This window comes from Myxine glutinosa, chromosome 8, assembly GCF_964187855.1.
Source record: "Myxine glutinosa chromosome 8, kmMyxGlut1.1, whole genome shotgun sequence".
NCBI lineage: Eukaryota > Metazoa > Chordata > Myxini > Myxiniformes > Myxinidae > Myxine > Myxine glutinosa.
In genome coordinates, this window is record NC_136268.1 from 46649818 (window position 1) to 46664639 (window position 14822).

Below are 14822 nucleotides of genomic sequence, written 5' to 3' on the forward strand. Positions count from 1 at the left end.
ACAAGGAACCGCTTGCCTAAAAATGGTCCAGCATGATTGATGTGTAACCTCGACCATGGTTTTAATGGCCATGGCCACATTTCTCGTGGTGCTTCCTGCAGTGACTTAGCATTAACCTGACGTGTGACAATGGCGTCTGCAGGTTTCTACGTTGTCATCTAACTTTGGCCACCACACATAAGCTCTGGCTGTAGTTTCCATAGTGACCATCTCAGGGTGAGCATCATGTAGTTCTGACCATACTGTTTCACGCAGTTTAGGTGGAATGATGATACGACTCCCCCACAAGAGGCAATGCACGTCAACTGACAACTCGACCTTTCTGCTTAGATACTAGGCCTTTCTGCAATCCTCACTTGCACAAGATGACCAATCATCAGATATGACACAGCGTCTGACATGTGACAATGTAGGATCATTGCTTGTATTTGTACCTCTTGCAAATTGGTTTGCAGTGATGGGTGCTTTCTCATGAATGACCTGAGACAGCAGATTTTTTTTATTTCTTATGTTGGAAGCTCCAGGCACAGACTCTATAGCCCTCATCAAGGCCAGGGCTTAAATAAAAGAGAAGAAAAGTGTATGATGAAAAGTGTATGGCGTTTTTTGCGAGAAAGAGAGGTTAAAGCTAGCCCAGTAGCTGTAGTTTGAGTAAGACAGAAAGTAAGAACAGCAATCCTGAGACGGAGAGTGCAGGGGTCGAATTACTCTGTAGGGAGGGTACAGCAATGTTTGCCTTTGATGACTTCAAATTTTTTAGGGCACCAAGACATTTTCTTTTGGGTTTGGGAGGCACCAAGGTAATCTAGAATTATTCTTGTGGGCACAAAGGCAAAGAGTGTCGGTAACTTAAACAGGCAGGGAAATGTTACTGACAGAACAAGTAAATCAAGTTAAACTTTTTAATAATGTATTTTTAGAATATAAACAGTTTCAGAAAACTCAACTCAACTCAGAACTGCATTGTCATCATGGCCATGTAACAAAGTTTAACCTTTGTTTGACAGAACAAGTAAATCAACTTAAACTTTTTAATAATGTATTTTTAGAATTTGAATCTCAATAACAGTTTCAGATTTGATTTCTCTCAAAACTCAACTCAACTCAGTCAGAACTGCATTGTCATCATGTCCATGTAACAAAGTTTAACTTTTGTTTGACAGAGTTGAACTTTTTTCATCATCATCATCAGACATCATCTTTACTCAATACTGACTCAGTCTTGAGTCAGGTGTACATGATTACAATTCAATCACGCTTGGGGGAGAGGGGTGTAGTATCAGGCCTACGTCCAAATGCACTCATAGAATGCCACCTGGCAATAGAATATGCCACCTGGATAGAATGCCATCAGATTGCAATGAAATTCCACCACAAACTAGATAACATGTTGGAAAAACGTCCAACATACCTTTTATTTTGTCCGGAACATTCGATCGTTGATTTGAAAAGTGCTGAACACAAGCCAAACTTTCGAGTCGATCGTATGACAGAAATTGAAGAGGTCTCGTGTAAATTCGAAAACGAGGTTAGAAGCGCGAACAATTCCACTACGTCATCGGCTATGACGTACGCGGAAATACCCTCCGACAGCCAATGAAAAACCTGCATTTCTTGGAGATCCCTACAGCCTCTCGTAGACATGTGCGCACAGGTACAGCGGCAGATGTACACCACCGCTGACCTTGCGGGATTGTAACATACCTATAGTCGGGACGGAAGCAATCGGAAGGCCGTCCCAACCATGAGTGTTACCCCCGCTAATACAGCGCGGTTGGTAGGCAACGACGTGGGTGTGCAAACATCGGCAATAATAGCCATGCTGTAATTTATGCGCTCATAGTAGCCCATAATGCTTTGCGTTTCATTGATGATGCTGGATGACGTATGGGATGACGAATGGTCGTAGGCGGGACCAATATAAATTATGGGATGCCCTTGAACCTCGTTTCCCGTACCCAAGGACGATAGTAGGACTGCAACATTCTGTATTCAGTAAGAGAACGGGAAACGAGGTAGCCTAGACAATGTATATGCTTACTACGCTAATGTTCCGACATGCACTGAAAAAACGAAAGCCGACGAAGTCAGTTTGTTGTTTTCATCATTACTTTATTCATACTTTGGTCTCCATTATTATGCTTTATTGACAAAAAGGGCACAGCAGCAACTGAAGAAAAAGGGCACTGCAACTCTCTGCCGTAGTGATCATGAAAAGTTCGGGGGCAGCACGGCAAATAGCTTGGGCACGCCGGCTTTTGCCGTCGATGCCGTCGATCATTTCGACCCCTGAGAGTGTAAGATGGATCCGGGCACCACTTTAACGCTCCTAAGTCAGGACGGTAGTACTACCCTGTGCGGTTGCTGTCTACAACCTACTACCTAAAAAATGATGAACCACATCACCAGGTTGAGGTGGTTCCTCAATGGTTTCTGGAAGCAGTGAATGACTCAATGCAACTGCACACTACATTTCACGTCCTGACCTGCACACAAGCTAGTAATCATAATAATAATAATAATAATAATAATTCATTTATTTTGTATAGCGCTTTTCCAGAAGCCCAAAGGCGCTTTGACAGAGTGGAAAACATAATGCATAACAATACATGAAAACAACAATTGCAAAAAGACAAGAATCAAGAAAACAAACAGCAGCGATATACGGCATATATATAAGACAAGAATCAAAAAGACAAGACAAGAATCAATAGGGAAATATTTAAAGCAAAAGGAGGAAGAAGGAGAAGAGATAGTCAGGGGTTAAATGCTGTGGGTTGAATGTTGAATGCAGCGTTGAACAGGTGGGTCTTTAGTGATGTTTTGAATGTGGTGAGTGAGGAGGAGTCTCTGATGGTGTGAGGTAGTGAGTTCCAGAGGGTGGGAGCAGCGATGGAGAAGGCCCTGTCCCCCCAGGATCTGAATTTGGTCCGGATGGAGGGGGTCAGGAGGTTGGTACCAGCAGAGCGGAGGTTGCGGGTGGGAGTGTGTCTGGAGAGGAGGTCAGCCAGGTAGGATGGGGCCAGGTTATGGAGGGCTTTGTATGTCAAGAGGAGGATTTTGTACTGGATTCTCTGGGGGATGGGGAGCCAGTGAAGCTTGTAAAGGACGGGGGTGATGTGGTCACGGGTCCGGGAATGAGTGAGTAGACGGGCAGCGGAGTTCTGAATGTATTGGAGTTTATTGGTGATTTTTGAGGGTGAACCATAGAGGAGGCTATTGCAGTAGTCCAGACGGGAGGTGATGAAGGCGTGGATGAGGGTTTCTGCAGCCGTGGAGGAGAGGGATGAGCGGAGACGGGCAATGTTTTTCAGGTGAAAGAAGGCTGACTTTGTGATCTGTTTAGTGTATTTGTCGAAGGAAAGGGTTTGGTCAAAGATGACGCCAAGATTCCGGATGTGAGGGGAGGTGGATACTGGGATACCGTCGATGTTGAGGGCAAAGTTATGGGTGGATTTTGTGAGCGTTTTTGGGCCAATGATGATTATTTCAGATTTATCACAGTTAAGCTTGAGGAAGTTGATTTGAAGCCAGGATTTTATTTCAGTGATGCAGTTTGTCAGGATAGAGTGGGTGTCGGTGGAGACGGACTTGGTGGAGATGAAAAGCTGGATGTCATCGGCGAAGCAGTGGAATTGGAGACCATGACGGCGGATTAAGTGACCGAGCGGGGACAGGTAAAGGATGAAGAGGAGGGGGCCAAGAACTGAACCTTGGGGGACACCTTGGGGGAGGGGAGCAGTGGGGGATTTGCAGTTATTGATGGAGATGAACTGGCATCTGTCAGAGAGGTATGATTTAATCCAAGAGAGGGCAGTGCCGGTGACGTTAAAGGTGGATTCAAGTCGGGTGAGGAGGATAGTGTGATCGATGGTGTCAAAGGCAGCGCTGAGGTCGAGGAGGACGAGAATGTTGAGGTTGCCAGCGTCAGAGGAGAGGAGAAGGTCGTTGGTGATTTTGAGGAGAGCAGTTTCAGTACTGTGGTTGGAGCGGAATCCGGATTGGAATGTTTCATACAAGTTATTGGCAGAGAGATGATGTTTGAGTTGAGTGGCTACAGCGCGTTCCAAAACTTTTGACAGAAAGGGTAGGTTGGAGATGGGTCTGAAGTTGTTTAGGGTGTCAGGGTTTAGACCAGGTTTTTTTAGAATGGGGGTAACAGCAGCAATTTTGAGGGAAGGTGGGACGATGCCTGTAGACAGGGAGGAGTTTATTGTTGCAATGATAAGTGGAGAGAGAGCAGGGAGGGAGGCTTTGACAAAGCTGGAGGGGATGGGGTCAAGAGTGCAGGTGGCAGTTTTCATTCCTATGAGGAGTTCAGAGAGGTCAGTAGGAGAGATTGGGGAGAACCGAGACAGGGGATGGCAGGACAAGGGGGGGCAGGTGGTTGGAGGGGGAGCGGGTGCGGCGGTGGTCAAGCTGTTGTAGATGTTGTCAATTTTGCGTTGGAAGAAAGAGAGGAAGGAGATGCAGTTGTCTACTGTGAATGACTGGGTGGTGGTGTTCAGGGGGCGGAGGAGTTTGTTTATTGTCGAGAAGAGTGCTTTTGGGTTTCCGGAGCCAGAGTGGATAATTTGAGAGTAGTAGGCAGAGCGGGCGCGGGAGAGGGCATCTTTGTAGTGTTGTATGTGGTCCTTGTAGGCTTGGGAGTGAACTGTGAGACCCGTTTTATTGCGGAGTCTTTCAAGTTGGCGAGCACGAGTTTTCATCAGGTGGAGTTCAGGGGTAAACCAGGGAGCAGAATGGGTGAAAGAAACTGTTTTGGTTTTTACAGGCGCAAGCTGGTCAAGGCAGGAGGAGAGAGTGTGGTTGTAGTAGTCAGTGAGGTCGGAAGGGGTGTGGAGGTCAATGAAGGGAGAAGTGGACATTTTTTCAGAGAGGGTGGATGAGAATGAGGTAGGTGAAAGAGCGTTTAGCTTACGGAAGTTGATTGTGCGATAATGCCTTGGTGTTGGGGCGGGGATGTTGATGGTCAGAGTGATGGCTAAGTGGTCAGAGAGGGTGAGGTCGGAGCCATAGAGATGGTGCAAATTTAATCCAGTGGAGCAGACAAGGTCCAAAATGTGACCACGGATATGGGTAGGAAAGTCGACATGTTGAGTGAGGTTAAAGCAGGTGAGTAAATCAGTGAAGTCAGTGGTTATTGTGGAGTCAGTGGAGTCCATGTGGATATTGAAATCACCAAGGAGGAGGATTGAGGGGGAGAGGGAACATAGCTGGGTCAGAAAGTAGGAGAAGTCAGACAGGAATGATGGGTGTGGTTTGGGAGGGCGGTAGACGACAGCCATGACTGACTGCGTGTGACCAGAGAGTTTTAAAGCCAGGTGTTCAAATGATGGAGCAGATGAGATGGAGATGAGGTTGGTCTTGATGTCTTGACGGTGGATAACGGCAATTCCACCACCTCGGCCCTCCGAGCGTGGTTTATTGACGTAGGAATATCCATTGGGTGTGGTGAGGTTGAGTGTGTAGTAGTCCAGAGGTTGTTGCCAGGTTTCGGTGAGACAGAGAAAGTCCAGTTTGTTATCCAGGATGTATTCGTTCAGGATGAGGCATTTATTGTTGAGGGACCGGGTGTTGAACAGGGTGAGCTTGATGTTGTTTTGAACAGCAGGGATGAATTCAGGTGATTTAGCCAGGGTTCGTAGGCAAGAGGTGCGATCGTGTGGGTTGCTGTGACCAGGTGCGCTGGGACGAAGAGTGAGAGTGCGCTGAGCCGACCAGAGGACGGGGATGGAGTGACCTGATTGCAAATAAACAAACTTGCGACCGGAGCCACGGTGAATGTACCTGGGTCGTCGGAGGAGTCCATTTGATTTGATGGCAGAGATGCATGATGGGGTGGAGCGGGTATTGAGCAGAAGAAGCCTTGCGGCGGAGTACTTCAGAGCCATGCCAGGCAGGAGCGAAGGGACGAGTACGAGGCCAAGGTCGAGGAGGCAAAGCGGCAAACGCAGCGGCAAACGCAGCGGCAAACGCAGCGGCAAACGCAGCGGCAAACGCAGCGGCAAACGCAGCGGCAAACGCAGCGGCAAACGCAGCGGCAAACGACTGCAGCCGCTAATCAAGACCACAGCGGCAAACAAGGCCACAAGGCCACCGGCAAACAAGGCCACGGCCACAAACAACGGGAGCGGGCCTTTCGATTCCGTATTCCGTACCATCAAAAGCAGATTCCGTTATCCAGCCGGAGAACACGCGGCACGTGCGGGTGTGAAAAGGCAGGACAGGTGTGAGATGTCAGGTCAGAAAAGTAGAAGCAGACCCTGTACATCCATCCAGTCGGAGAAGCGGCGAATATGCAACGCCAGCGTCCTCTCGCAACCGAACCCGGAACCAGCAATGGTTAAAGCCCAATGTTATACAGCACCAGATGAAGCCGGTGATGCTGCTTTATCCTTCCCCAAGAGACCGAGGAGGGGTTTGTGGTCAGTTTCCAATGTGAAATGTTGACCATAGAGGCACTGGTACATTTTACCTACTCCAAAAATACAGGAAAGTGCCTCATGGCCTACCTGGCCATACCACCGTTCAGTACTAGACAGTTTCCTCGATGCATATGCAACAGGTTGCAAAAGACCAGTGTCGTTTGTTTGCAATAGCACACTTCCAAAACCATGCTACATATCAATACGAGTATAAAAGCCCATCAAGAATGACAGGTTGGAGTTATTTTATTAAACAAAGTCTGAAGCCTTGACCTAGCGTCAGATGTGCAGCTTATATCTTATTTATCTTTATTTATTGGACATCCTATGTAAATGAACACTCGTTTTACTCTGCATGTGTTTCACATCATGTGCAGCAAATTTCACCTCCCTGTGCTTTGTATTTATTGTTATTTAATTATTTTTTAAAACGCTTCTGTACACCAGCCTTGAGGCTCGGTTTGCAAGTCACCATCTACATTTCCAATAGAAGAGACGTAATTATACTTTTATGGAAAATGTTTTTCGAGTTTTTTATCCTCAAAAATAGACTGTAGTGAACACACAGTCGTGTTAAAAGATTGGCTTTTAAAACCCTATTAAAATCGCCCTTTCGAAGGGGGACAGACAAACACACACTGTGTGTGCTTTCTATAGGGGTGTCCTTCGAAGTTCTGAGCTTGCCTCTTGTGAAGGGAGGACAGTGTTTTCCCTGCCATCACAGCCATACACCTTCCCAGCCCCATTCACATTCAGGCTACAGACTATCCAAAGGTATCTTTATGCGAGCCCACTGCTGCAATGTTGCACACCACATATTTATTCAGGCATGTGCTTAGCTTCGGGTACAAAAGTGAGATTTTCGTTATTTCCTCCCAAAGCCTCCTTTGTAACACATTGCCTTATTTTATCAAGAAGTGCTGAAGACTATGAATGCAGATAATATGGAGTGAGCAAATGATTCTTGTCACAGTAAAGACCTGCTGGAAGAGCATTTCAACCCTGTTTTGCATGCTCCAACATTAGATCCTTCCTTGATTTGGTGAACAAAATAGTTTCGGAAGGTATACAACAACAGTTGGAGGTCTTTTGGATGTTGGAAACACAGGATTCCTTTCACTGGAGGAGCTTGCAGCAAAGATAAGACTATATAGAGTTAGAATTCCTTCCAGGGTGCTCCAGGAAGTAAGAAACTCTTCGCCTTCTGGTTGTCTGGCTTATTTGGAGAATCCTTCTCATGGTTAAGAATCGCTACAGGATAGCCCCAGCACTTTCATGACTTTTATGATCAGGCTGTGGTGTTGTGATCTCTCCCAATCAACTTTTGTGCATAGCATGAGGAAGGTCCATCGAGAGTGTCCTTCTGTCAACTGCCGTGGATGGCGATTATACGTACTTCCACATCATGCATTCACTCCATTTTATTGCATTCGCAGGTTGGTTAGACACTCTTTGGCAGGGATTTTTGACATATTTTTCCCATTAGACCACAGTCAGAGTCTTCCTATCTTCCACCAATACCTAAAATGGTCCGTGACCTGAATTGGATGGTGCTCCATGGAGTCGACGTCGTGACGTCAAAGAGTGCCGTTCTAGTTGATTTTTTAATTGATCAATTAATCGATTAATTATTTATTGGTCAATCAATGAATTATTTTTTCCCGATTAATGCCTTCTTTAGTTAATTTTCAATAAGTTGCATCTTCGGATGAAGCAGTTGTGGTTTAGGTATGCTATTAGCCAATTGATTAAGATAATATTTTATGACAATTATTTATTGATTTTAATTATGCAATTAATCAATCAATTATTGTACTCCTCTCCCTCCCAATACAGTCTCTATGAGCTGCACAGCCGAAGGCGCCCTGGCAATGCCGTGCTGGAGGATATTTATTTATTTGGCATGGGGGCGGTGTACTTTGAATGTATCTGTACTTGTTTATTTTCTTGTTTATCCGGGCAATATCCGGGCGACATTTGAGCACAATAATGAACAAATGCTTTGGCAAAACACTATTTATTATTTTTTGATGAATCAATTAATTAATTAATTATTATCGATTTATTAAGTACCTATTTGTTTTCTTTCTCATCTGGGAAATATCTCAGGCACCTTTTGAGCTAGGAAGCTGATGTTTGGACATGACAATGACCAAGTGATTTGGCTGTAAAGCATATTTTTGATTTGTTGCTTAATAAACTCATTGATTAATTATTTGATTTTTCGATTAATTACTTCATGAATTAATGTTCAAAAAGTTACAGATTCAGATTAAATGGTGGTGGTTTAGGTATGCTATGAGCCAATTGATGAAGAAAATATTTTACGATCATCATTTATTTATTTTAATTACGCAATTAATCAATCAATTATTGTACACCACTCCCTCCCAATTCCATCTCCATGTGCTGCACTGCGGCATTGCTGGGCACCGAAGGCCCCCCGGCAATGTCGTGAGCTGGAGGATATGTTATTTATTTTATTTGGCATGGGGGCGGTGTACTTTGAATGTAACTCGACTTATCAGTTTCTTTCAGGTCTGCATATACTGTATACTTTGCCAAAATAAATCTTAAAAGATGGTTTAAATATTATTTTTGTCTGATATCGCTTTTTTTCCATATTACATACATATTCAGCAACGATGGGACTTTTAATGTGGCGCTTATGGTCAGTGTACGCATCCACTACACAGGCCTGGTGTCCTGGAACCCCCCAGCATTGTACAAGAGCTCCTGCTCCATCAAGGTAAATGCACAAATATATACCATGTATATTTCCAAGCTGTTGTTTATATAGTCTTAAATTTTCTAAATTTTCAGGAGAAACAGTGTGGTAGTAATGTTTCCTTTTGGTTTTTCAAAATCGCTTGCATCTTGTGATGTGCTGTATACATAGATCATTGCGGACCTGCTCCCATAGATCAGTCATGCATGCCACGCAAGCAATTTTATTGACAAATCCTTTGTCGAACAATTAATCACAGAGTTCTTATTTCTCTTAAGGTGATTTGTTTTGATCTTCTGGTAGATCAATGACTAGGGTTGGCGTTCTTTAGCCTTCCATTTCATGACTACATCTTCAACAGTTGATTCTGGGATAGATGGCCAGAACTGTTGGATTTGTCCAGATGAAGGCATCCACTTCTCTAGCAGCTGATTAGCATTCCTCATCATAACTTGGGTAATTTTTACTCAACCCAACCCATCCAGGATTGTGCCCAATAGCCAAGAAACTGCTTTGGCAGCTGTATGCATCTGAAGATGCAAAAAGGAGTGGTCATCATCACTGACTATACATACTGTGGCGGGCTCGTAATGACCTTCAGGAATCGCATAAACCACGCATTGTATTTGACCTTTACTACCCAAAGGGAAAATTTGGATGGGTCCTAAAATGCTCACTTTGTGAAAGGCAGAAAAACACTGAAAAACAAGGCTCAAGAAATCATGGCTTTAGGATCATGCTGTGCACATTCTGGTGATTGAAACTCCACATCAAGTTTTGCATTCACACTCGGAGAAGGCAACCCTTCCTTCACCTATTTTTATCTCGTGTGTCAGAAAGTTTTAGGTTTATATAAATGTACAGTACTCATCTTTATATATACACAAGGCATGATGTTGCTGGTTTGAGTACCAGCTTACTGGGATGAATGATCCCGGTGTGTACCACAATTTAGAATAGGTACACCGTATCCCTGCGCATCGTAAGAGGCGACTAAGGGTTGGCATCAGGAAGGGCATCCGACCAGAAAAACATTGCCTCAAACAGGGAACCATGATTGTCATGGGGCCCGCAAGGCTAACCCCCACTCTAGCGGGGAAACATGGCCTTAAAACGATCATTCATTCATTCATGATGTCAATACGGTTGGTTATTCCTGCAATGACGTCATGCTCAGAAACTTTAGTGGAAATAATCATTCCATGGCAGAAAAGAAAACTTCAGTTGAAAATCAGGAAAATGTTTGTCTTGTCCAAGACACAAACGACAGTAGAAATCAACGATCATCATTATTTAATCCTTCACAATGCCTGCCTGGTTTTAATTACAACTACTTCCTTGACTGCACCATTGAATTCGACCTTTGGTGGCACAACTTATACCACATATGGTCTTGTCCTGGTAACGTCCCTTGGATAGATACCCACTGGGTGGCCAATGAGTTGTTTTCTTTTTCCTTGAGCGTCTTCCCATACTGCGACGTTCAAAGAAACATTCAGGGACATATATATATATATATATATATATATATATATATATATATATATATATATATATATATATATATATATATACATACATACATACATATATATATACACATATATATAGATCTTCATGTACATCGCCTACATAGTGTACACTGTCAGCATGAACTTAAACCGATCTACCAGTTGTCCATGGAATTATCTATGGAATTATTCCTGTTGTCCATGGCTCAACATCGAGAGGTTCACCACGTTAGGTATCGATTTTAAACCATGGCATGAGGAAGATCAAATAAAGCCTTTTAAAATGTGAAATGTTAAATACTCAACAACACTAATTAGAAAGCCAGATAAGTAATTTAAGCAAAAGTGAATAATTTAATTGTGCATTTTGTTTTTCTAGGTTCAATATTTCCCGTTTGACTGGCAAAACTGTTCCATGATATTCTACTCTCACACGTATGATGCTTCAGAAATAAATCTGGACCACACACTCGATGAAAGAAACAATCCTGTGCAAAACATTGTCATTGACGAAAGTACATTTATTGGTAAGATAATTTACATTACTTAAATCTATTGCAGTGATACACTATACATTTACAGTCACGTGAAAAAGTAAGTACACCCCATGTAAAGTTTTGACTTTTTCAACATATTTCAACCTACAGCTATTTGATCTTCATTTCAACAATATCGATAGATAAAGGTGATATAATATAACAAATATCATGAAACATTTACATTTTGTAGTCCATTGTATAATTTAAATAAACACAAATGCAAATTTCGCATGTGGAAAAAGTAAGGACACCCCTGGCTCGAATAGGTGGTATTGCCCCCTTTGGCAGAAACAACCTCAAGTAGGCGTTTCTTATAACTGTCTAACAGTCTCTGACATCGACTGGGAGAAATTTTTGCCCACTCCTCCATGCAGAATTCTTTCAGCTGTGCGATGTTTGAGGGGTTTCTTGCATGCACAGCTTGTTTCAAATCCCCCCACAACATCTCGATGGGATTTAGATCCGGGCTTTGACTTGGCCATTCCAGAACCCCCCATTTCTTTCTTTTCATCCATTCCTTGGTGGATTTACTGGTATGTTTAGGGTCATTGTCATGTTGCAAGGTCCACCTTCGGTTGAGCTTCAACTTTCCGACAGATGGCCTCACATTATCCTCAAGCACCCTCTGGTACAATTAAGAATTCATAGTGGATTCTATGATGGTGAGCTGCCCAGGCCCTGATGCAGCAAAGCTGCCCCAAACCATAATATTTCCACCACCATGCTTTACAGTTGGTATCAGGTTCTTGTGGTCAAATGCTGTCTTTGGTTTTCGCCAAACATGTCTTCTGGTACTGTGGCCAAATAGCTCTACCTTTGACTCATCTGTCCAGAGCACATTGTTCCAGAAGTGCTGGTCTTTACCTAGGTGTTCATTGGCAAACTTAAGTCTTGCCCTGATGTTCTTTCTGGACAGCAAAGGTTTCCTCCTGGCACACCTACCATGTAGATCAAATTTGTGCAGCCTCTTTCTAATGGTAGACGCATGCACTTTGACATCAACAGTGGCAAGAGCTACCTGTAGGTCCCGTGATGACATTCTGAGGTACTTAGAGACTTCTTTCAGCATCTTGCGGTCTGCTCTCGTGCTGAACTTGCTGGGGTGGCCTGGCCTGAACAAGTTGGCAGTTGTTTGGAATCTTCTCCACTTGTAGATGATCTTCCGGACAGTCGAATGATTGATTTCAAATTGTTTGGAGATCTTTTTAAATCCCTTCCTAGACTCGTAGGAATCTATAACCTTCTTTCTGAAGGCCTCAGAGAGCTCTTTTGATCTAGGTATGGTGACGCCACACACTTCAACAACAAAGAGCAAACCAAACTAAATGTCTGAGGTTTAAATAAGAAAGGTTCCTCCAAGATCCTCTCTGACGATGTTCTAATCATTTGCACCTGAGCTGGTGCACCTGATTCTAATTTTAGGTATTTGAAGTAGTGATAAATGCAGGGGTGTACTTACTTTTTCCACATGCGAAATTTGCATTCATGTTTATTTAAATTATACAATGGACTACAAAATGTAAATGTTTCATGATATTTGTTATATTATATCACCTTTATCTATCAATATTGTTGAAATGAAGATCAAATAGCTCTTTGTTGAAATATGTTGAAAAAGTCAAAACTTTATATGGGGTGTACTTACTTTTTCACGTGACTGTGCATACCTACATACATACATACATACATATATATATAATATACTTGTGCAAATGACTTAGAGGGGTTGACATTGCTTAGTATGGTTATTTCTGAAGTTAATGTCTCAAAGCATGAGGTAATTAATCATATTAGATATGCGTCACTTTATGTATAGACAGACAACGTCCTCCACCCTCCCCACTGTATGCGAGTGGGGAGCCTAAACTGCCAACTCAAACTGCCAACCCTGTGAGCCTTCATTTAACATTCTACCCTCTGGAATCTTTTTTATGTGCTTTTAATGCGTCTGCCTGGCTTTGAGGCCCTTTTTTTGGTGGGAGACGTTGGCACAATAGCTGTAGCCGCTGTTGCACGCGACCAGAGGTGAAAGGTCGGGGAGGTGTCTCCCGACCCCCAGATTGGGCTTTGGCCCAATGATGAGTAAGAGGGGACGGGCGTGGTATGTCATGGGTGATGTGTGGGGCTGGTGGTAATAAAGGCACTGGGACAGAATGGGGCCGGAAAGTAGACAGCCAGCCGATGGCTGCATAATTTGCCTAGAGTTGTCACGCCATTGCCACGCCCACACCCAGCCAACGACGGCTGCTTCTAACCTCTCCTCTTGAGCCAGGCCGCCGGATGGAGCGGTCTTTTACTGCAGCACAGCCAGGACCATGTGGCTTTTGTTCATGCTGCATTGTCCTACCATACATCACCGAGGTATTTTCTGTCCTGTCTGCTTCTGACTAGTCTTTCTCTCGTGGTACGACTGAGGCCTTAAGAGGAGGATCTAACTTTCATTCACTGGTTGGTGGCCACAATAATTGGGAGTGGGTAAGGGGTTTTGTTTGTTGCCTTTATTGTTGATTGCTTCTTTGTATTCCACCAACACATGTACCACAGTTATAATTAAATACACCTGGTGTCGGGTTGAATTTGAACCATGGTGATCAACATTGCAATTAGACAATGTCCGTTAAATACTTAATTTGTTATGGGCGATCAGCCCCACAACAAGACCACGCCATGTACCTCGCTGGCTTTGCTCGGCCAGTAATTAGCAATCAGATGTTCAGCACCAATAGCGCAATCAGTGTATTAGCTGACTTGATTGTACCACTGGTATGGTATCGGAGAGGAAAGACCCATGATCAATCCCGGGACAACTAAACCAGCTGGCCATTACTGCCGCAGTCGACGTGACCTGCCGTGACTCATACCAGTTCACGAGGATGACATGCGTAACTACAACAATACGTATGAGGGTATGTTGAAAAGTAATGCACTCTTATTATTTTTCTCCAAAATAGGTAAAGGTATTTGAATGAAATAAGATGCAGTCCGCACACATTAGTTGTTCCCGCCATTGGGTGTGAGGTTTTGTAATTCTGACACGAAATGTCTCAGTGCTACATGAGTCAAGATTTTTGACCAGAGAGTAACACGATGTTGTCAGTATTCTGAAGAATAAAGTGTTGGAGATGGTAGTTGGCATGACTAACTGGAGATGGGATGACTGGAGATGATAGTTGGGTGGATCATTACGATACTATGAGTAACAGATGGTCAATTGAATACTACCACAAAGGATCACCAACCCCGACTTGGCTCCATCAGATTTTTATCCATTCCCCAAACTTAACACCTTCATGGAGAAACTGTTTTTTCCAATGATGATGTGAAGTCCACTGTGAAATGCTGGTTAAGTCAGTAGGACGCACAGTTATATCGTGACAGCATCACAAAACTACTTGAACATTGGTATAAATGTGTGGACCATGGCTAGTGGTAAGTCCAACACACAGTCTGTTGTGTCTCTCACAGAGGAAGTGTTGGACTTACCACAAGCGTTTGGCCCTCTCATGTAGAAACGTACCAGAGAAACTGCGTCACCAAGCATATAAGTTATTACCTCGGTTGCGGTCACTTGGGTATATATTCTTACTTTCGGTTTGCGATGTATCCATTTAGCTTA

At 43.6% G+C, this 14822-nt stretch overlaps 1 protein-coding gene across 2 annotated transcripts in view; it reads left to right on the top strand.

The window, feature by feature from the left end:
• Window positions 1-14822, top strand: part of CHRNB1 (cholinergic receptor nicotinic beta 1 subunit) — an 89958-nt gene that overhangs the window by 14312 nt on the left and 60824 nt on the right. Inside the window, exons 5-6 of one of the 2 annotated variants that reach the window (XM_068098756.2) lie at window positions 9069-9177; window positions 11047-11194. In XM_068098756.2, the coding sequence (XP_067954857.2) occupies window positions 9069-9177; window positions 11047-11194 (257 nt within the window). The remainder of the gene's footprint in view (window positions 1-9068; window positions 9178-11046; window positions 11195-14822) is intronic. The other variant, XM_078783221.1, reaches the window with a different exon arrangement.